Source organism: Vulpes lagopus, chromosome 22, assembly GCF_018345385.1.
Source record: "Vulpes lagopus strain Blue_001 chromosome 22, ASM1834538v1, whole genome shotgun sequence".
NCBI lineage: Eukaryota > Metazoa > Chordata > Mammalia > Carnivora > Canidae > Vulpes > Vulpes lagopus.
The window spans coordinates 26,173,575-26,194,161 of record NC_054845.1 but is presented as its reverse complement, the minus strand read 5'-3'; the positions used below and the strand labels follow the sequence as shown (position 1 = coordinate 26,194,161).

The 20,587-nt window shown below is 63.2% G+C and overlaps 1 protein-coding gene across 4 annotated transcripts; it reads left to right on the top strand.

The window, feature by feature from the left end:
- Positions 1-66: 66 nt before the first annotated feature.
- On the top strand, positions 67-20,479 carry OBSL1 (obscurin like cytoskeletal adaptor 1). 4 transcript variants are annotated; one of them, XM_041737177.1, is made up of 21 exons: positions 68-1,404; positions 4,140-4,409; positions 4,495-4,746; positions 4,917-5,219; positions 5,377-5,673; positions 6,671-6,943; positions 8,016-8,288; positions 8,896-9,168; positions 11,993-12,265; positions 13,003-13,278; positions 13,355-13,642; positions 13,824-14,099; positions 14,699-14,968; positions 15,097-15,369; positions 16,383-16,649; positions 17,486-17,598; positions 18,018-18,174; positions 18,536-18,697; positions 19,005-19,109; positions 19,429-19,698; positions 20,345-20,479. In XM_041737177.1, exons 1-21 carry the CDS (start codon positions 369-371, stop codon positions 20,350-20,352), a joined length of 5,715 nt encoding a protein of 1,904 aa, XP_041593111.1. In that variant the 5' UTR covers positions 68-368; the 3' UTR covers positions 20,353-20,479. The 4 variants fall into 4 exon arrangements, with proteins under 4 accessions (XP_041593113.1, XP_041593111.1, XP_041593112.1 ...); XM_041737178.1 differs by lacking the exon at positions 13,824-14,099; XM_041737179.1 differs by lacking the exons at positions 13,824-14,099; positions 20,345-20,479 and having other exon boundaries at positions 67-1,404; positions 19,429-19,706.
- The last annotated feature ends 108 nt before the right edge of the window (positions 20,480-20,587 follow it).

Below are 20,587 nucleotides of genomic sequence, written 5' to 3'. Positions count from 1 at the left end.
CCACTCAGGCCCAAGGCTGGCGGGCGGTTGGGGACCTGGCGGCTGGAGGTGGGAGGGAGGAGGGAAGAGGCCCGGGCTGTGGGAGGGGGCTGGGAGGCGAGGCTCCCGGGCGCAGGAAGCCAGGCCGCGGGCAGAGGCGGCTGCGGGGCCCCTCGCGGCGAGGCGAACAGGAAGGACTGCCCCGGGCCGGGCCTCCCTCCGCACCGCCCAGCGCCGGGCCCGGTAAGGACGAGCGCGCGGCGGGGGCAGCGCTCCGAGGTCCCCCCCGCCCCGGCCCCGGCCCCGGCCCCGGCCCCGGCCAGGCCCCTCCGCGCCGCCCCTGCGCCCCCGGCCCCTGCGCCCCTGCGCCCCTGCGCCCCGCCGCCGCGATGAAGGCGGGCTCGGGGGACCAGGGCAGCCCCCCGTGCTTCCTGCGCTTCCCGCGGCCCGTGCGGGTGGTGAGTGGCGCCGAGGCCGAGCTCAAGTGCGTGGTCCTGGGGGAGCCGCCGCCCACCGTGGTGTGGGAGAAGGGGGGGCGGCCGCTGGCGGCCTCCGAGCGCCTGAGCTTCCCGGCCGACGGCGCCGAGCACGGGCTGCTGCTGAGCGGCGCGCGGCCCGCGGACGCGGGGGTCTACGTGTGCCGCGCCCGCAACGCGGCCGGGGAGGCCTACGCGGCGGCCGCGCTCACCGTGCTGCAGCCGCCCGAGCCCGCGCCCCCAGCCCCCGCCCCGCCCGCCGCGCGCCCGCTGCAGCCCCCCGGGGCGGGGGATGGGGCCGGGGCCGGGGAGGGCGCCCCGGTGTTCCTGGAGGGGCCCCGCTCCCAGTGGGTGCTGCGCGGCGCGCAGGTGGAGCTGGCCTGCCAGGTGGGGGGCCTCCCCGCGCCCGCGCTCCACTGGGAGAAGGACGGGATGGCCCTGGACGAGGTGTGGGACAGCGGCCACTTCACGCTCGAACCCCGCGGCGCCCAGGGCGCCCGGGGCGCGGGCCTGACCCTGCGCATCCTGGCGGCGCGGCTGCCCGACTCGGGCGTGTACGTGTGCCACGCGCGCAATGCCCACGGCCACGCGCAGGCGGGCGCGCTGCTGCAGGTGCACCAGCCCCCCGAGAGCCCGCCCCAGGACCCCGACGACGCGCCCAAGCCCGTGCTGGAGCCGCTCAGGTGCGCGCCCAAGACCTTCTGGGTCAACGAGGGCAAGCACGCCAAGTTCCGCTGCTACGTGATGGGCAAGCCCGAGCCCGAGATCGAGTGGCACTGGGAGGGCCGCCCGCTGCTCTCCGACCGCCGCCGCCTCATGTACCGCGACCGCGACGGCGGCTTCGTGCTCAAGGTGCTCTACTGCCAGGCCAAGGACCGCGGGCTCTACGTGTGCGCCGCGCGCAACTCGGCGGGCCAGACGCTCAGCGCCGTGCAGCTGCACGTGAAAGGTACTGGGGGGGCCCAGCGCGGCCCAGGCGGTGGGGGGGCGGCAGGTGGCTCAGACCAAGCCCTGCCCGCCTCCTGCCCGCCCGCCAGGCCGGCGAGGGGCATTCAGTAGGTCTCCAGGGTACCCGGGAACCCGGAGCAAACCCCTCCGGGGTGATGCCCAGCTTTAAGGACTGATCCATGTACCCCCCCCACCCAGGGAGCGCTTCTAGCCCAGGGCATGTCAGCTTCTTTGTTGTACTCCTCCTCCCTCAGCGGAAATCCCATGGGGGCCTCCCCCACCCGCACCCCCACCCCCACCCCCACATCACAACTGGCACAAGGAACATTTTCTGGGTGAAGTTTCAAGGTCCACATTTATGCCGCGTACTTCTAAGGCCTATCAGTGGGAACAAGGGTGCTGTGTTATTGAACACACACGTTTTAAGACGAGGCTGCACTGGTAACCCGTCTCCTCCCGGAACCCTGCGGGAAAGTCTGGGGCTGCAGGCGACACCCTGAGCAACTCCCGATTCCCACCAAAAGTAGGCTTGAGGGAGGAAACGCGCCCCTTTACGAAACTGCTCTCCAAGTTTGAAGGCAGAAGGTGAAGGAGAGGACATTTCTGTTTCAAAGCTGAGTCCGTGACAGTATCTCACCAACACTTAACATTGCTCATACGCAGCAAAGTCAGAGGAGAAGAAAAAACACCACCACCGCCAACTCCCACTGGAGGTTAAAGCTCTCAGTAGTAGGAGTTTATCACAACTTGAGGGATTATACCTCTTTACTAGTTATTACCCACCTCCTTCCCTCCGAGGAAGAAAACTTGGCAAATCTCCATGCCTGGCACGCAGTCAGCCCTGTGGCACCTGTGCTGCCTGAGGTCTGATGTGCCCAGGCCCGCCGGGGCCACACTAACCCCGTGGGGAGGCAGAGCTTCCCACAGCTGCAGGACAAACCTGCTGCTCCAGCGGCCTCATCACCCACTCGTCACGTCCATCGTCATGCTTTCTTTCTTTTTCTAAAGGTTTTATTTATTTATTCATGAGAGACACACAGAGGCAGAGACACAGGCAGATGGAGAAGCAGGCTCCCTAGGGGAGCCTGATGCAGGACTCGATCCCAAGACCCTGGGATCACGACCTTAGCCGAAGGCAGACGCTCAACCACTAAGCCACCCAGGTGCTCCCGGTCATCATGCTCTCTTCTTGTGAAATGCAATTTCGAAAATGACTAAAGTACTTGAACTTTTTAAAACTTTAATTGTACTTTTAAAATCATTTTTATTAATTAATTTTCATCAACATAATTGTACAGTTTAATTCTCATCCCCTATCCTCCCCCTCTATCCCCCCTCCCTTCTGGAAACTAGCAGTTCTATAGTTTTCTTTTTCTTTCTTTATTTCTTTATTTATTTATGATAGTCACACACACACAGAGAGAGAGGCAGAGAGACATAGGCAGAGGGAGAAGCAGGCTCCATGCACCAGGAGCCTGACGTGGGATTTGATCCCGGGTCTCCAGGATCGTGCCCTGGGCCAAAGGCAGGCGCCAAACCGCTGTGCCACCCAGGGTTCCCAGTTCTATAGTTTTCTATAGTTGAATCTGTTTCTTGATTTGTGTTTCTCTATCTCGCTTTCCCCGCCTTTGCTCGTTTGTCTCTTAAATTCCACATGTGAGTGAGATCCTATGGTATTTGTCTTTCTCTGACTTCTTTCACTCAGCATTCTATTCTCTAGCTCCATCCATATGAAAACGACTGAAGTACTTTATTTTTTTAAACTTTTTTTTTACTGAAGTACTTTATTTTATTTTTTAAAGATTTTATTTATTTATTCATGAGAGACACACAGAGAGGAGAGACACAGGCAGAGGGAGAAGCAGGCTCCATGCAGGGAGCCAGACGCGGGACTTGATCCCAGGACCCTGGGATCATGCTCTGAGCCAAAGGCAGACACTCAACCGCTGAGCCACCCAGTCGTCCCTGACTGAAGTACTTTAAAAATGAAATTTGACTTAGACCAGGGGTGCCTGGTGGCTCAGTGGTTGAACATCTGCCTTTGGCTCCGGCATGATCCTGGGGCCCTGGGATCAAGTCCCATATTGGGCTCCCCGCAGGGAGTCTGCTTCTCCCTCTGCCTATGTCTCTGCCTCTCTCTGTGTATTCTTTGTGAATAAATAAATTAAATCTTTAAAAAAATTTTTTTTTAAGAAATTGGACTTAGATCCTTGCAGGATTTGTGTCAAGCTTCCGAGGGGTCCCAGGAAGCAGCTTGAAAATCACTCATATGACCAAGTCCTCCATCTCTTTCTCCACTTTAAAGTCAAGAAACTGGGGCTCTTGGGTGGCTCAGTTGGTTGAGTGGTTGACTCTAGATTTCGGCTCCAGTTATGATCTCAGGGTCCTGGGACCAAGCCCCGCGCACGGGGTTCCGCACTGCAGGATTCTCTCTCCCTCTGCCCTCTTCCCCTAAAATAAATAAACTTTTTAGAACAAAAACAAAGGAAACTGAGGCCCAGGATCACTAAAATGGCCTTGCTCAAGGTGACGTGGCAGATGAGTGTCCGGGTCCGATGAGAATTTAGGCCATCTGATTTCCCTTCCGGTGCTTTTTCTGTGATTCCAGAACACCTGCTGGCCCTGGGAGAAAAGTGGCAGGAGGCTACCGAGGGTGTAGGCAGTTGATGATGCAAGGAGTCCTTCCCCTGGCCCGGCCCTCTCCCGAGCCTTCTCCTGTCTCTCCCCTCTCCGCAGAGCCCCGCCTCCGCTTCACCAGACCCCTGCAGGATGTGGAAGGCCGCGAGCACGGCATTGCCGTGCTGGAGTGTAAAGTGCCCAACTCTCGCATTCCCACGGCCTGGTTCCGAGAGGACCAGCGGCTGCTGCCCTGCCGCAAGTACGAGCAGATCGAGGAGGGCACTGTCCGGCGCCTCATCATCCACAGGCTGAAGGCAGACGACGACGGGGTCTACCTGTGTGAGATGCGGGGCCGGGTGCGCACCGTGGCCAACGTGACAGTCAAAGGTGCGGCTGGCCGGGAGGAGGATGCTGAGGCTGAGGCAGGCAGATGCCCAGACCCCGGGCTGAGGGATTCCCGTCCGCATCTCAGGGCCCATCCTGAAGCGGCTGCCCCGAAAGCTGGACGTCCTGGAGGGAGAGAATGCGGTGCTGCTGGTGGAGACCCAAGAAGCTGGGGTTGAAGGGCGCTGGAGCCGCGATGGGGAGGACCTGCCGACCACCTGCCAGAGCAGCTCTGGCCACATGCATGCCCTGGTCCTTCCAGGGGTCACCCGAGAAGATGCTGGCGAGGTCACCTTTAGCCTGGGCAACTCCCGTACCACCACCCTGCTCAGAGTCAAATGTGAGGACGTGACAGCCCGTGGGCAGACTCCTCAAGGGCTGGGCAGGAGGCTCTGGGCAGGAGGGTGACCAGATCGATCCCAGAGCCCCGGGTGGCGATGCAGACTCAAGGTGGGGGGGCCGTGGGGAGGTGGGAGCATGGCTGGAATACAAACCCTGCCTCCGTCTCAGGTGTCAAGCACAGTCCCCCCGGGCCCCCCGTGTTGGCGGAGATGTTCAAGGGCCATAAGAACACGGTCCTGCTGACCTGGAAGCCTCCCGAGCCTGCTCCGGAGACCCCCTTCATCTACCGGCTGGAGCGACAGGAGGTGGGCTCCGAAGACTGGATCCAGTGCTTCAGCATTGAGAAAGCCGGAGCCGTGGAGGTCCCCGGAGACTGTGTGCCATCGGAGGGCGACTACCGCTTCCGCGTCTGCACGGTCAGCGAACACGGCCGCAGCCCCCACGTCGTGTTCCATGGGTCCGCCCACCTTGGTGAGTCCATGCCACAGCCCCAGCCTGTCAGCGGGCACCCCATCGCGTCCTCCCCATCATCTCTCCTCCTGTCCCCAGCCTCTGGTCCCTGGCCTGTTACATGCCTTCCACCTGCCACCCCTCCGGTTCTGATGGCTGCACTCCATCCCCGTGGCAGTGCCCACAGCTCGCCTGGTGGCAGGTCTGGAGGATGTCCAGGTCTACGACGGGGAAGATGCTGTCTTCTCCCTGGATCTTTCCACCATCATCCAGGGCACCTGGTTCCTTAACGGGGAAGAGCTCAAGAGTCACGAGCCAGAGGGCCAGGTGGAGCCCGGGGCCCTGCGGTACCAGATCGAGCAGAAGGGCCTACAGCACAGACTCCTCCTGCGGGCCGTCCAGCACCAGCACAGCGGGGCCCTGGTTGGCTTCAGCTGCCCGGGCGTACAGGACTCAGCCGCCCTCACCATCCAAGGTTGGTGCTGGTGGGGACCAGGGTGGACAGACGGGGTCAAGACACGGAAGGCCCATGTCAGCCTACATGCAATGCAGAGGGGACTCCTTATTATCTTCATCAGCCTCGTAGCCACGCTCTCTGGGGTGCTTTGTGGCTTAGGGAGTTCTATCACATATGAGATCTCCAAGACCCGGACCCTGGTCCCTAGCCTCTGACTGCTTCCTGCCCTATCACATAATCAGTAACGTGATCAAAGCAGCTTCCTGTGTGTTTGGCACAATCCTTATCGTTTTACGTACATTGTTTCAATTAACACAGGTCTCTCATCGGCCCTATAAGGTAGGCTCTTTACAGATGGAGCAACTGAGTCACAGAGAGGTTAAGTGACTTGCCCAGAGCCACCGAGCTTGTGAGTGGTAGTGCTGGGTTATGAAGCCAGGCATTCTGGCCCCAGAGTCACCCTGTGCCACGAGTGGAAACAGGGAGGGGAGGGGATGAGGCACCGTGAGGAGGGCAGCTCTTGGTGGGCATCTGAAAGTGCAGGGGACATGTGGCATTTGCCATGTCACCAATGGATTTGTAAGGCCAGTGGAGGAATTAGTGCCCACGCACAGGGCCGGGAAGCGGGCAGGTGCCAGCATCCTTGCAGGTGGGCGGAGTGAGAACCAGCAACCAGCTCGCATTTCCAGGATGCGAACTGGGATCCCCGACATCAGAGTCACCTGGAGGGCTGGTTTATAAGGCAGATTCGCTGGCCCTCACGTGCGTGTGCGGGGCCCAGAAATCTGCATTTTCAGCAGCCTCCCCAGGAATCCCATACACTCAAACCATCACTCTGGAGAGCTGCTGTGGAAGCCCCAGATGATTTTTTTTTTAAACTCCAACAAAGGCATTGCCCCTGACCGCAGTCGTCTGGCCTGACGGGCGCACCCCCCAGCCCCGCACCAGAGAGGGGTACGCATCCTAGGCAGACCGTGACAGGGCGCTGCCCGTGCCAACGCTTCTCCCCGCACAGAGAGCCCGGTGCACATCCTGAGCCCCCAGGACAAGGTAGCGCTGACCTTCACGACCTCGGAGCGGGTGGTGCTGACCTGCGAGCTCTCCCGGGTGGACTTCCCCGCACGCTGGTACAAGGATGGGCAGGAGCTAGAGCCGAGCGAATCGCTGGTGGTGAAGATGGAGGGGCGCAAACACCGCCTGATCCTGCCGGCCGCCGAGGTCCAGGACAGCGGCGAGTTTGAGTGCAGGACGGAAGGGGTCTCGGCCTTCTTCAGTGTCACTGTCCGAGGTCAGCAACCGCGGTGGTCTGGGGCTGACTCGGGGGGCCACGCAACCCTGCCCTATGGTCCGCCTGCTTGGGGTCCCTTCTGGGAAGAGCCTGGTGGCCCAGGGGACCTGTTTTCAAATCATCCTGTACTTCTCAATCCTCCCACCACCAACCCCTCCAGCACACTCACCCTCCACGTGCCCTCGGCTGGGTAGGGGGTTGGGAGATGGGTGCTGGTTGTCGATTGGGTGCCTACCACGAGCCCAACGTATACTAAATGTTTCATGTGTATATGATCTCGTGTGACCTTCACAACTGGATGAGAAGATCTCCAGGTCACAGGGCAAGAAACTGAGGCTCAGAGAGGTTATGTGATGTACTCATGATCACAGCCAGCAAACACCATAGCTGGGCTCACACCCAGGTCTGCTTATCCCACTGCCTCGGGTGGCCCGAGGCAAGGAGAAGCTTTAAGTGCAGTGGTGCAGTGGTTCTCAAGCCAGGCCATGCTCTGGCTGCTTCAGAACCACCCCAGAAGCTTGTTCTCAATGCATATGCTGGACCTGCAGCGCCAGACTCTCCAGGGTAGAGCCTGGGGTTCCATTCTGGGAGGGCAGCTCATCTTCTCGCTTTGAGTGGAAATCCTAATTAAGCCGCATTGCCAGGCGGTCCTGCAGCTGCTGCCTACATGCCCCTCGTGATGGGGAACTTACTACCTGTAGAGGCAGCCGTCTCACGGTGGCACTGCTGAGTCGTTGCCGCCTCCTGCCCGTCCTGGGGCCAGGGCTCGGAGCCTCCCTTACAAAGCAGCAGCAAGCATGGCCCTGATGTGGCCCATGATAGTGACCTCCTCTCAGCGGGGATAAAGGTAGTCTGTGCCCCCCGCCCCCAGTGTACCCCCCTAGCTGCCCCAACCCTCTGGGGACTCACGGAGCACTCAGATGCCACATGGTCTGCGTTGCCTCACCTGCCACGCACTCAGTAGGCCTCGCACATCATGGCCTTCACCCTCCCAGTGTCCTCCGGGCAGGAAGTTGTCTGGTGTGTATGTGTGGGGAGGTGTCTATGTGACCCCGTCTCTGCCCCCCACCAGACCCCCCGGTGCATATCCTGGACCCCAGGGAGCACGTGTTCGTGCACGCCATAACCTCGGAGTGTGTCATGCTGACCTGTGAGGTGGACCGAGAGGATGCGCCCGTGCGCTGGTACAAGGACGGGCAGGAGGTGGAGGAGAGTGACTTCGTGGTGCTGGAGAAGGAAGGGCCCCACCACCGTCTGGTGCTGCCTGCCGCCCAGCCCCCGGATGGGGGCGAATTTCAGTGTGTCGCTGGAGACGAGCGCGCCTACTTCACAGTCACCATCACAGGTGGGGGGCCAGGTGGGCCCATGTGACACCGCCCGGGCCCGCTGTCACACTCTCAGCCCCGGGCCACCGTCCCCTGGCCCTGCTTCCTTCCCCCCGGGTGATCTCGTGTCTCCTCCTTGGTCTGCACCCTAAGGTTCAGTCACCCACAGAAAATGCCTTGTCCTTAACCCTGGCCAGGCCAGGGCTACAGGATCCCCAGGGAAGCTCCGACCTCTCCGTGCTCCTGCAAAGGGCAACCCTAATGAGGGGCGGGGCACTCCGTGCTAGAAGGGTGAGAAGGCCTCGAAAGCCTACAGGAGACCCAGGCTCCATTCGGGCACTCAGCTGTCCTCTCCCGGGTCCCACTCATCAGTCCCCGTCCTGACCCCGAGAACGGGGCGTGTTTCTATAGCAGAGGCTGACCCTGTGGTCCCCACCCTGCCACTGCACCTGTGATGCGTGTCGGTGACCACAGCTGTCTCTCCAGTTGGGAGCAGCTGTGAGACCTAATGTGAGAGCAGGCTCCCTTCCTCAGTGCATGGCCCTCGTGCCAGGAGGAGGGGGCAGGCACGGATCAGGGGAGGCACCGGGGCCATCAGTCCCAGCCGTGACTGTCCCCGTCCTCTAGATGTCTCCTCGTGGATCGTGTACCCCAGCGGCAAGGTGTACGTGGCCGCAGTGCGCCTGGAGCGCGTGGTGCTCACCTGTGAGCTGTGCCGGCCGTGGGCCGAGGTGCGCTGGACCAAGGACGGGGAAGAGGTGGTGGAAAGTCCTGCGCTGCTGCTGCAGAAGGAGGACACCGTCCGCCGCCTGGTGTTGCCCGCTGTCCAGCTTGAGGACTCCGGCGAGTACTTGTGTGAAATCGATGACGAGTCGGCCTCCTTCACCGTTACAGTCACAGGTGTGGGTTCACCCCAGCTGCCCCGGGGGGGGCACCAAAAGATGGTCCTGAGCCCTTGGGGGGAGCTGGCCACCCACTCCCTAGTTAGCACACTGGGGAGGAGGGAGGTAGGGCTGTGGTGCATGTGCCAAGGCTCCTTGCCCGGAAGACCCCGGGGCCCCTGTCCGAGTGAGCCGTCTTGTCCCCAGCACCAGGGCCAGGAATAACTGCCCCACCAGCTCGTTTACCGGGCGCTTCCTGCATGACGGCCAGAGGCCGCGGACACACGTGGTCTCTGCTCTCCGAGAGCCGCCAGCCTAGCTGGGGAGGCAGCTATTAGCCAGGGGTCGCAAACGGGCAGTCCATAGGGCCCCATGCAGCCCACAGATGTGTTTTGTTTGGCCTGCAGAGTCTTACCAAAGTCAGGACAGTTCAAATAACAATCCGGAGTTATGCGTCCTCTTGAAAAAGCCGAAGACCCGGCGGCTCTGGTCCCGCTTCCCCCCATGGCGACGAACAGCTGGTGCTGAGTAGCAGCTGCCCCCCTAATATGGGGCCCACATTCCTCTGTCCTCCCACCCCCCCACCCCACCCCGCCACCGCCGTTCCTCTTTGCCTCTCCCCAGACTGCTTCAGCCACTGACCTTACCTACCCGGCCCCCGTGGGCGTTTGAGTTTGCGACCCCTGTGTTAAACCAATAAACGCGCAAATAAATGTACAGCGGACACCTCGTGACAAGTGCCGTGAAGGATGAGAGCAGAGGGCTCGAGAGAGAACAGGCGAGTCAGGGAGGGCTTCGGGGAGAGTGGCCATGCCCCCCGTAGGAGCCAGCCCTGGACGCCCGGCGGCAGGCAGACAGACAGACATGCCCCCTCCCCTCCCCTCCAGGAGCGCACGGCCTAGCAGGAAAGCCAGGCTCTTTAGAGGGTCTCAGACTGTGGATGGTCCGGTGTTGCGGGGCCTCGGGGCTGCTGACCTCTGGGCAGGCGGGAAGTGCCTCCAAACCGGAAACTTGGGGCAGGGCCTGAGTTAGCCAAGCGGGGTCAGGTTTGGTCTGACCTGGGGAGTGTTCAAAGCTGGAAAAGCATAGGACGACTGTGGAAGTGATGGTGCTTCATTCAGTGCTGGAAACTTTGGAGGCTGCAGCCGATACAGTGCCAATCCCAGCATGTGTGTGCGTGCATGTGTGTGTGTAGGTGGGCTTTTGGGTGGGGGGGTGGATGTTGCAGGGCCTAGGCAGCTCTGGGGGGGGCACAGAAGAACCCCGCTGGCTACACTGGAGTATCCCTCCGGCACCTGATGCTGTCCTGCTGCCCTGTGCCGTGCCCTGCGTCGAGAGCCTCGGTCCAGACTGAGTGATTTAGCCCCCCTTCCCGCACCCCCTGCCTTCCAGATAGTGTAGCCTGGCACAGACCAGCCACAACGCCTTTCTGCACACGTTCCACCCTGTAGCGAGGCCCTTCAGGCTCTGGCCAAACATAATGGCAGCTACACACATTTCAGCCCACACTTGGCCTCCCCACAAAACACCAGACTCTTCGCAGGGAAGTTGACACAAGCACCACCTCGGCTTTGGGCCAGGGAGGATCAAGTGTGATGCCAAGCTGAGGTCCCACAGCTGTGCAGACAGCCCAGCCCCAGCCCCACACCCTGTCTCCACCGACTGCGCCCACCGCCTCCCCTCCCCCACCCAGGCAGCCGCGCTCTGCAATCTGCCGCCTCGCCGGGCCCCAGGGAGCCAGCCTGCATCCTCTGGACTCTAGAACAGGCCGTTAGGGAGGTGGGTCGTTAGGGAGGTGGGGCGCGGAGGCCGCGGACTTGAGTGTGTGCTGGCGAGCACGTCAGCCCGTGCGGGCCTCTGCAAAGAGTGGGGCCGGGAAGCTGGCAGTTCCCGAGCCTCGCCGCCAGGCGGCTGAGCAGTAAAGGCGTCCTAATAGTGTCCTGGAACCTAGAAGATTCTGGGAGGCGTCCAGGGTGCGTGGGAGCCCGAGCTACCTTGGGGCCCGGCGCACCAGTCACTTCCAGGCTTGACACAGATCCTTTTTCTGTGGAGGAGCGACCAGTTCGGAGCGGTTGGAAATGAACTCCCAGAATCAGCGTTTAGCGTCCCCGGGGATCTCAGACGGGTGTGGGCAACCCCCCCAGGCCCAGATGCAAACATCGTTACTGGGCTCTGCCGGCCTTGGCTTGCGATCCCTACCACTGCTTGCAGAGTCGGAGCCTCCCTTTCGCAGATGGCAGTTCTTCCTCCTGCCCCAGAGTAGGCGTAGTCTGCTGTGATCTGAAAGAGGTTGGGTGATCACTTCGTGCCTCAGTTTCTACATCTGGAAAACAGGGATAAAACCCTACCTACCTCTCCAGATTGCTGTGAGGGTTCAGTGTGTAAAGCGCTCGGGCCTGTTCTGGAGCCTGTTCGCTGTTACAGATCCAGGGTCTCTTATTCACAGCTCTGACCTAAAAAAACTTCTTAAAAGCAAGTCTTTCTGCAAGTTTGGGGTTCAAAGCCTTGGCAGTAGGACCTGAACTTAACTGCTGTGAAACTGGTTCTACTCTTTAATTCTCCTGCTGAGAGCATGTCTGTGTGTTACACTGCAGAGAAGTCGGCGGGGTCATTGGTGGGGAGCATGCCCGGGGTGGGGGTGGGGGGGTAGGAGGAGCAGGTGATCTACGATAAATGCACCATCTCTGGGATCTGAAGTGTTCTGGGTCCTATCACAGCCCTGGCCTCAGGGATTTCAGAGGGTGATCCTTATCACTTATTACCGTGAGTGGCAGGAACTTCGAGCTGCCAGGGAGGTGGGTGGTGAGTTTGTGACAGCCTGTGACCCCATCTCCACCCCACAGAGCCCCCCGTGCGCATCATATACCCCCGGGATGAGGTGACTTTGATCGCCGTGAGCTTGGAGTGCGTGGTGCTGACATGTGAGCTGTCTCGGGAGGATGCCCCCGTGCGCTGGTACAAGGACGGGCTGGAGGTGGAGGAGAGTGAGGCCCTGGTGCTGGAGAGTGATGGGCCACACCGCCGCCTGGTGCTGCCCGCGGCCCAACCGGAGCAGGGGGGCGAGTTCGTGTGTGACGCCGGAGATGACTCTGCCTTCTTCACTGTCACCGTCACAGGTGGGTCGTCTCTGGGCGCCCTGGGGAGCTAGAGATGCAGGAGGCTAAGGGACAGACACCTGACCTCCTCACTTCCTGCATCTTAGGGGCCCCCCATCTGGCCCAGGAAGCCTGCCCTCCCCCAACTTCCTCATTCTCAGCCATCTGAGAGTGCTGGCTTGCCCAGATCAGGCCATGACAGTGACTCGAGGTCTGGTGAGGACAGCCCAGCAGTTAGGAGCATCCATTCATCAAATATGTATTGAGCAACTACTATGTGCTCAACCCAGTTCTGAATGCTGACAGAGTAGCAAGCCAGTAAGAGCAAACCTCCAGTTCTCCACTAGAATTCGAGGATTCGAGGACGGACAGACAACTAGTAGGTGATAAGTCCGTCAGAGGCTAAGCGGGGACAGGGGGTGCGGAGTGGGCATGGCTTAGGGAGGGGTGTGCGTCGGGGTAGGGCTGGGTCTACCTTTCTGTCCGTGGGACCTTGGGCAAGCCACTTTCCTCCAAAGAGTCCTCATGTCCTTGTCTGTAAGGTGAAGCCAACATCAGCGCCCTCCTAGGGAGTCAGGAGTAGCTGTGGAAAGAGCTCAGGGTGCCCAGCACAGCACCTGGCACACAGTAGGTGCCCATGGATTGGGGCCAGACCCAAGACTGCTCTGGGAAGAGAGAGGGCTGAGGAGCCGGGGGCCAGGCAGGTTGGCTGGAGGCCTGCTGGGTGAGCCTGAGCACCTCTCCCCTCTGTCCGCCAGCCCCGCCAGCGAGGATCGTGCACCCGGCAGCCCGCTCCCTGGACCTGCAGTTCAGGGCTCCGGGGCGCGTGGAGCTGCGCTGCGAGGTGGCCCCTGCCGGGTCCCAGGTGCGTTGGTACAAAGATGGGCTGGAGGTGGAAGCGTCCGACACGCTGCAGCTGGGAGCCGAGGGGCCTGCTCGCACCCTGACCCTGCCCCACGCCCAGCCTGAGGACGCCGGGGAGTATGTGTGTGAGACGCGTGATGAAGCCGTCACCTTCAATGTCAGCCTGGCTGGTGGGTGCCTCCTGCCAGCCTGGGTGCGGGGGATGGGGTAGTGAACCCCAGCCGACAAGCTCCTCTCTCTGTCCAGAGCCCCCAGTCCAGTTCCTTGCCCCAGACGCAGCCCCTGCCCCCCTCTGTGTGGCCCCCGGGGAGCCGGTGGTGCTGAGCTGTGAACTCTCCCGGGCTGGCGCCCTCGTCTTCTGGAGCCACAACGGGAGGCCAGTGCAGGAGGGCGAGGGCCTGGAGCTCCGTGCCGAGGGCCCCCGCCGCATCCTCTGCATCCCGGCTGCAGACCTGACCCACGCAGGCCTCTATACCTGCCAGTCCGGGTCAGCCCCGGAGGCCCCCAGCCTCAACTTCACTGTCCAAGTGGCTGGTAAGTACGGCCAGGGAGGACAGCCTGAGAGAGTTGCACCCCCAAACCCATACGAGTCTCCCCCACTTCTCTAGCATGCCTCGTCCATCCCTCAGTATCTTGCATCCCACTCCCTGCCCGCCCCCTGCCCCGTAGCCCACAGGCCTCTCCCTCCTGGTGACCCCCAGCTCTGACCCCACAGAGCCCCCCGTGCGCATAGTGGCCCCCGAGGCAGCCCAGACGAGGGTTCGCAGCACCCCAGGCGGGGACCTGGAGCTGGTGGTGCACCTCTCCGGGCCGGGGGGCCCCACACGCTGGTACAAGGATGGGGAGCGACTGGCAAGCCAGGGGCGGGTGCAGCTGGAGCAGGCCGGGGCAAGGCAGGTGCTGCGGGTGCGGGGGGCACGGAGCGGGGATGCAGGGGAGTACCTGTGCGACACGCCCCAGGACAGCCGCATCTTCCTCGTCAGCGTGGAAGGTAACAGTGCTCCCCTCACACCCCATGGGCCCTGGTACCCCAAAGACCACCCCCCTGCACCGTCCCGGGATGCCCTCACCCCCCAACTCCTTCCTTGCTACTTCTGGTTCCCACCAATGCATGCACGGCTCTCACTTGGATGAGGGGGGCAGGCCTCCTTTCTCCAAGAACCCCCTGGAGGAGGCATAGCCCGGTGGTTAAACACAGGGACAGGGGCTCTGGCATCAACCGGCCCAGGTTCCCACGTGGGGTGTGCTTGCTGGCCCCGTGTGCTCCTGGCCAGCACCTTCACCTGCCCGAGCCCCAGTTCCAAAGTGGGGGGACAGTGCTTGTCTTGCAGGGCTGCGGTGAACAGTTAAATAAGATAAATAGGGTCCGTGGCAAATTATCCATTGGGGAGTCAGAGAGGTAGGGAGCCGGGCCAGGATTGAGAGGAGGTGGCTACGAGTGGCAGGGCGCTGGCATCTTGTCCTGTGGGACACCCCCACGGGCCTCGGGAAGGATCTTCCGAATAACTGGGAGATGTACCCCCAGGAGAGGATGGAAAGGAGGGAGAGGGGAAGACCCAGCCCACCTCACTGCCTGACCCCACCCCCCAGAGCCTCCGCTGGCCAGGCTGGTCTCAGAGCTGACACCACTAACCGTCCACGAGGGTGACGATGCCACGTTCCGGTGTGAGGTCTCCCCACCAGACGCCGATGTCACCTGGCTACGCAATGGGACCGTCGTCACTCCAGGGCCCCAGCTAGAGATAGCGCAGAACGGTTCCAGCCGCACGCTGACCGTGCGGGGCTGCCAGCTGGACGACGCCGGCACCGTGACTGCCCGTGCAGGGGGCACGGCCACCAGCGCCCGGCTCCACGTTCGAGGTCTGGCCCTGGGGGGGTGGACGGCCTTGGCTCCCGTACCTGTCCGCGCCTGCCAGGGAGAGGCCAGGGAGTGGGGTGTCGGGCTCCGTAACCCCCGCCCTCTCCCTCTCCACCCCCCCCCACCCCAGAAACGGAGCTGCTGTTCCTGCGGCGCCTGCAGGATGTGCGGGCGGAGGAAGGCCAGGACGTGTGCCTCCAGGTGGAGACAGGTCGAGTGGGCGCAGCAGGGGCCGTGCGCTGGGTGCGAGGTGGGGAGCCCTTGCCCCGCGACTCTCGCATGTCCGTGGCCCAGGATGGCCACGTCTGCAGCCTCTTCATCCACGGCGTCGTGCTGGCCGACCAGGGCACCTACGGCTGTGAGAGCCGCCACGATCGCACCCTGGCCAGGCTCAGCGTGAGGCGTGAGTGTCCTGTCCTCTCCTAACGCCTCGCCGCCGCCCCTGCCCCCCCCCCCCCCCGCACAGCCTTTCCTGGCTGGCCCAGGGCCCCTCAGGCCCCCACCAAAGTGCCCCTCACCACTGAGGCAAGTCAACCCTGCCTGGCCTCTAGAAGTGTGACCCGAAGCAGCCTGCCCAAAGCAAAACCCTCCTTTTTCTAATGTTTTCTACGTACCCTAGAAGTCCGTGTGGCTTTTGCGTTCCATTTCACACGTCCGAGTTGGCCTTGCTGTACACATAAATGTCATACTCCGGAAAGCCCTTGCCGCGTTTCTCCCTCAGTCACACGCCCGGGGATACACGGGCCCAGGTGGCCAATAGCAACCCCACCCCACAAGCTGGAACCTTCTATCATCTGTGAGACCTTACACAGGTCACTTCACCTCTCTGAGCCGAGGCTTCTTAAGAAGAGGGCCCCTCCCTACTTCAAGGGCCTTTGGGAAACACACGGAGAGAACCTGAGAAATGCCCACACGGAGCTTGGTAAACGGTTGCTGTCGCTGACACGTATTCTTTTCTAATTTATTTCATTCATTTAATCACAATAAACCCATGTCTCAATGCTAGTCACCTTGTACAACTGGGGAACGAAGACCCAGAGAAGTCAAGCCGTTGGCCAAAGGTCACACAGCACACACGCGATGTGGGCAGAGCTAGGGTCCAATCCCAGTGTGTCTGACTTCAATTTCTGTGCTCCTTTCGGTGTCACAGCACCCCTCACCCAGACTCCTCAACCCTCTATCCACACAGCTTGTCCCCTTCGTGGGTGCCCTCTCCTGACCGCAATCGGCCCCTCCCCCACGCTGGCCTGCTGTGCTCCTTTCTCCCTGTACTCTGGTTCTGGGCTTTCTTTCCATAGGGGCTCGGGTTGGGTGTTAGAGGTGGTACAGGCAGGGCCAAGGGGTGTGTGAGCCCTCAAAACCCCTGCCCAGAGCTGGAGCCCTCATTCTCCCTCTCTCCCCATCTCCCCCAACCAGCAAAGCAGCTGAGGGTGCTACGGCCTCTGGAGGATGTGACCATCGTTGAGGGGGGTAGTGCCACCTTCCAGCTGGAGCTGTCCCAGGAGGGTGTGACTGGGGAGTGGGCCCGGGGTGGAGTCCGGCTGCAGCCGGGCCCCAAGTGCCACATGCATGCAGAGAGCCACACTCACCGCCTGGTACTCAGTGGCCTGGGCCTGGCCGACTCGGGCTGCATCTCCTTCACGGCGGATTCCCTGCGCTGTGCGGCCAGACTCACTGTGAGAGGTGCGGATTCTGGGACCACTGCCTGCTTACCCACTGTGCTGAGTGTGATTCTACTGATCCCCCTGACCATTTGGCCCCCACTGACCTGTCAGAGTGTGACACCCCTGCCACGTTGGCCCTGTGTGGCCCCAGAGACTGCCCTGCTTGAGCATGGATCCTCTGACCGATCCGATCATCCAGTGTGACTCCCTTCACCTTCCAGTCCCTGTGAACCACTGACCATGCCACCATGAGCGTGCTTATGCCAGTGTGGTCCCTGTTGTCTGCCTGCCTGGCCACGGCCTCACTGAGCACTCTGAGTGTGACCCCACTGACCGCACCTGCCTGCTGTGACCCCCACTGCCTGCTTCGGTGTGTCACTCAAGTCCCAGGAACCCACTAACTGCCTCAGGGTGACTCCACTAGCACTCTGCTTGAGTGTCCCACCATGTGCCCCTTGACCACATCTGCCCTAAAGTTACCCCCATTGCTCCTCTGAGCCCATCATGTCCCCCAATGGGCAGTGGCATCTGTCCATTCCTCCAAAGTGTGGTCCACACTGACTATCCTTGCCTCAGGATGACTCCACTGGCATCTCTGCTTTGGTTGCCACCCCCCCCCATGCCCTTCTAGCCCCAGCATGTCCCCCACTGGCCACCTTAAAGTATGTCACCCCCAGTTGGCCACTCCTATCCCATTGACCCCTGTGGCCCTGTCGTGTCGTCCACTGACCAGCGTCCCACTTGGACCACTTGTCCCAGCACATCCCCCACTAGTGGCCTCCACTGATCACCCTTCCTAGCTGTGTCCACCACTGACCTCTGTGTCCAAGTGTGTCTTTCTCCTCCTGTTCCCAGAGGCCCCAGTGACCATTGTGAGGGGGCCACAGGACCTAGAGGTGACCGAGGGAGACACAGCTACATTGGAGTGCGAGCTTTCCCAGGCCTTGGCCGATGTCACCTGGGAGAAGGTCAGAGCCCAGCCCACCTTGGCATCATAAGGCCAGTAACAGTGCCCCGCCTGGAGGGATGTGCCTGGCGCTGTGCTCAGAGTTACGTTTACACCTATCGGGCTAACCCTTCCGGCGACGAGGACGGGGACGGCCCTGTGAGGGAGGCTTGGCTCTCTGCATGTGCTCCCTAAGGAGCCCGGGGCGCAGTGGGGTGAAGGGCTGCCCAGGGGCAGACAAAAGGGGCAGAGCGCGAGGTCCCGGATGGTGACACCTTCCCAACGAGGCCTCCCCAGGGCGCTCCGGACAGCCAGGTCCCAGCTTGGGGCCCGAAAGGCCTTCGCCGCGCCGGGACACCGCCTGACATCCACAGGCGCCGCCGCGGCCTCCCGCGTGTGTCCAGCCGAGGTCACCGCGACCCTCCGCATCTCTCCCCGCAGGACGGGCGCCCGCTCACGCCCAGCCCCCGGCTCAGGCTCCAGGCCCTCGGCACGCGTCGCCTGCTCCAGCTGCGGCGCTGCGGCCCCTTGGACGCCGGCACCTACAGCTGTGCGGTGGGGGCGGCTCGCGCCGGGCCGGTCCGCCTGCTCGTGCGCGGTGGGTACGGGGCGCTGCCCCGGCCGGGCACTGCGGCGGGCGGGGCCTCCCGAGACGGGGGCGGGGCGCGCCGGGCGTAGGCGTGGCTTCCCGAGACGGGGGCGGGGCGCGGCGGGGCGTGGGCGTGGCTTCCCGAGACGGGGGCGGGGCGCGGCGGGGCGTGGGCGGGGCTTCCCGAGACGGGGCGGGGCGTGGGCGGGGCCTCCCGAGACGGGGGCGGGGCGCGGTGGGGCGTGGGCGGGGCTTCCCGAGACGGGGGCGGGGCGCAGCGGGGCGTGGGCGGGGCCTCCCGAGACGGGGGCGGGGCGCGGGCGGGACCGGGGTCCGGCCCGCCCCGCCTCACGCCCCGGCCCCGCCCCAGAGCGCAGCGTGTCGGTGCTCTCCGGGCTCCGGCCGGTGCGCGCCCGCGAGGGGGACAGCGCCACGTTCGAGTGCACCGTGTCGGAGGTGGAGGCCGCGGGGAGCTGGGAGCTCGGAGGCCGTCCGCTGAGGCCCGGAGGCCACGTCCGCATCCGACAGGAAGGTCGGCCCGACTTTCTTCCCGCGCGGGCCCCCCGCTGCCCCGCAAGGCCCCGCCCGCGAGGCTAAGCCCCGCCCCGCCCGGCCCGCCCCGGCCCGCTGGGCCCCGCCCCCTGGCCCTGCGCGCTGTCTCCCGGTCTCCCGGGTCCTCGGCTGCCAGCCTCGGTCCTGGACTGCTCCTCTCTCCCCATCGGCCCCGCGCACACTTGCCGCGTCCACACCGACCCGGGGACCTGCTCCGGCCACCCTCCTCCCTCCTCCCCGAACCCCCCCGGGCGCCTCCTGCTCGCTTAGCGCGTCCCCGCCCCCAGGGAGGAAACATATTCTGGTGCTGAGCGAGCTGCGCCCGGAGGACGCCGGTGAGGTCCGCTTCCAGGCGGGACCCGCCCAGTCCGTGGCTCAGCTGGAGGTGGAGGGTAAGCAACGGGGGAGGGACGGTGGGGACGGGCACCATGTGGGCACCATCCCCCCCCACCCCCGGGACTGGCCGGCCGGCGGCTGGTCCTGGGAACGCTGCCTCCCCCCTCCCTTCCTCGAGGGACTCTTCTGGGGAGGGTCACAGAGGGCAGGCAGCGCGTCCCTGGGGGGGGAGACTTTGAGGTAGGGGTGCAGAGAACGGGCTGGTGCCTGGCGATCCGGGACCAACCAGGAGAATGCAGGCGGAGGGAAGATGCCCCTCTCCCCCTGGGGGCCCTGCGTGTCCCTATTAACCTGAGCCCTCGCCCTCACCCCCAGCCCTGCCTCTCCAAATGTGCCGCCGCCCCCCTCGAGAGAAGACCGTTCTGGTGGGCCGCAGGGCGGTGCTGGAGGTGACCGTGTCCCGCTCGGGGGGCCACGTGTGCTGGATGCGGGAGGGGGTCGAGCTGTGCCCCGGAGACAAGTATGAGCTGCGCAGCCACGGCCCCACCCACAGCCTGGTCATCCATGACGTGCGACCTGAGGACCAGGGCACCTACTGCTGCCAGGCCGGCCGGGACAGCGCCCACACTCGTCTGCTGGTAGAGGGTGAGTGAGGCTGACTGGGCCGAGGTCAGAGGGGGCGCCCGGGAGCCGGTGGGCCGAGACACACCTACCACAGGTTTTCCAGAACTCGGGCCGGCCGGTTGGTTCTGGGGTGTGCTGGGGGTGGGGGTGGGGGAGGGGCTGGGGAGAGGAGGGGGCCCCATGCTCTCCACAGGAGCCATTTGGTTCAGGTCAGCTGCTCCCACCTTCCTCTGCCCTCTGCTGTTCAGGCTCGGACCGCACCTGCCTCTCCTGAATGCCCCATTTGTGCCCTAGTTCCCGTCCTTGCCACCCACCAGCCCCCACCTGCCTCTCGTCCCCCTCCTTGCTCTCTGCCCACCGGGCTTCGGCCCGGCTCAGCGAGCTCCACAGCCGTCCGAGCGGCCCGGCTCCTGAGCTGGTCTCAATCCCTTCCTCTTCCACCCTCCGCCTGAATTCCTGCATTTCCTCCGGATCCAGGCCTTGCCCAGCCCTAGCTGGGGGCTGACCCCCACTTCCTGCCCCCACAGACACCCCGGCAGAAGCCCAGAAAGGGTGGGGCAGAGGGTGAGGACCCAGCTCTTCCTGCGTGGGTGCCCAGGCTCTGCCAGGGGAGAGGATGGTGGTGCCCACTGTCTGCCCAGCCCCACGCCGAGTCATTCCTCTGCAGGTAGCTAGGAGGACCGAAGCAGGCCAGGCAGGTGCCCCCGGACAGCTTGGAAGGCGTGTGCCCACACCCTGGGCAGGGGTGGGGAGGCAGGGGAACCAGAGGTGTCGGGAGACAATAAAGTGGTACAGTCCTGTCCCCTGGCTCTCTGTGTGATGTGGGAGGGCAGAAGTTGCCCGGAGCCCCTGTGTAATTAGCGACACAGGACACCAAGGGCGGCAGTGCTTCCCATTTGGCCCTTGAAAG

What these genes read in the sequence shown, in the direction of transcription:
- OBSL1 (XM_041737177.1), top strand. Translation starts at nt 369, where the DNA reads ATGAAGGCGGGCTCGGGGGACCAGGGCAGCCCCCCGTGCTTCCTGCGC. An exon ending in CTTCACTGTCCAAGTGGCTG is followed by an intron (nt 13,643 to 13,823) that starts GTAAGTACGGCC and finishes CTGACCCCACAG; the next exon opens with AGCCCCCCGTGCGCATAGTG. An exon ending in CTTCCTCGTCAGCGTGGAAG is followed by an intron (nt 14,100 to 14,698) that starts GTAACAGTGCTC and finishes CCCACCCCCCAG; the next exon opens with AGCCTCCGCTGGCCAGGCTG.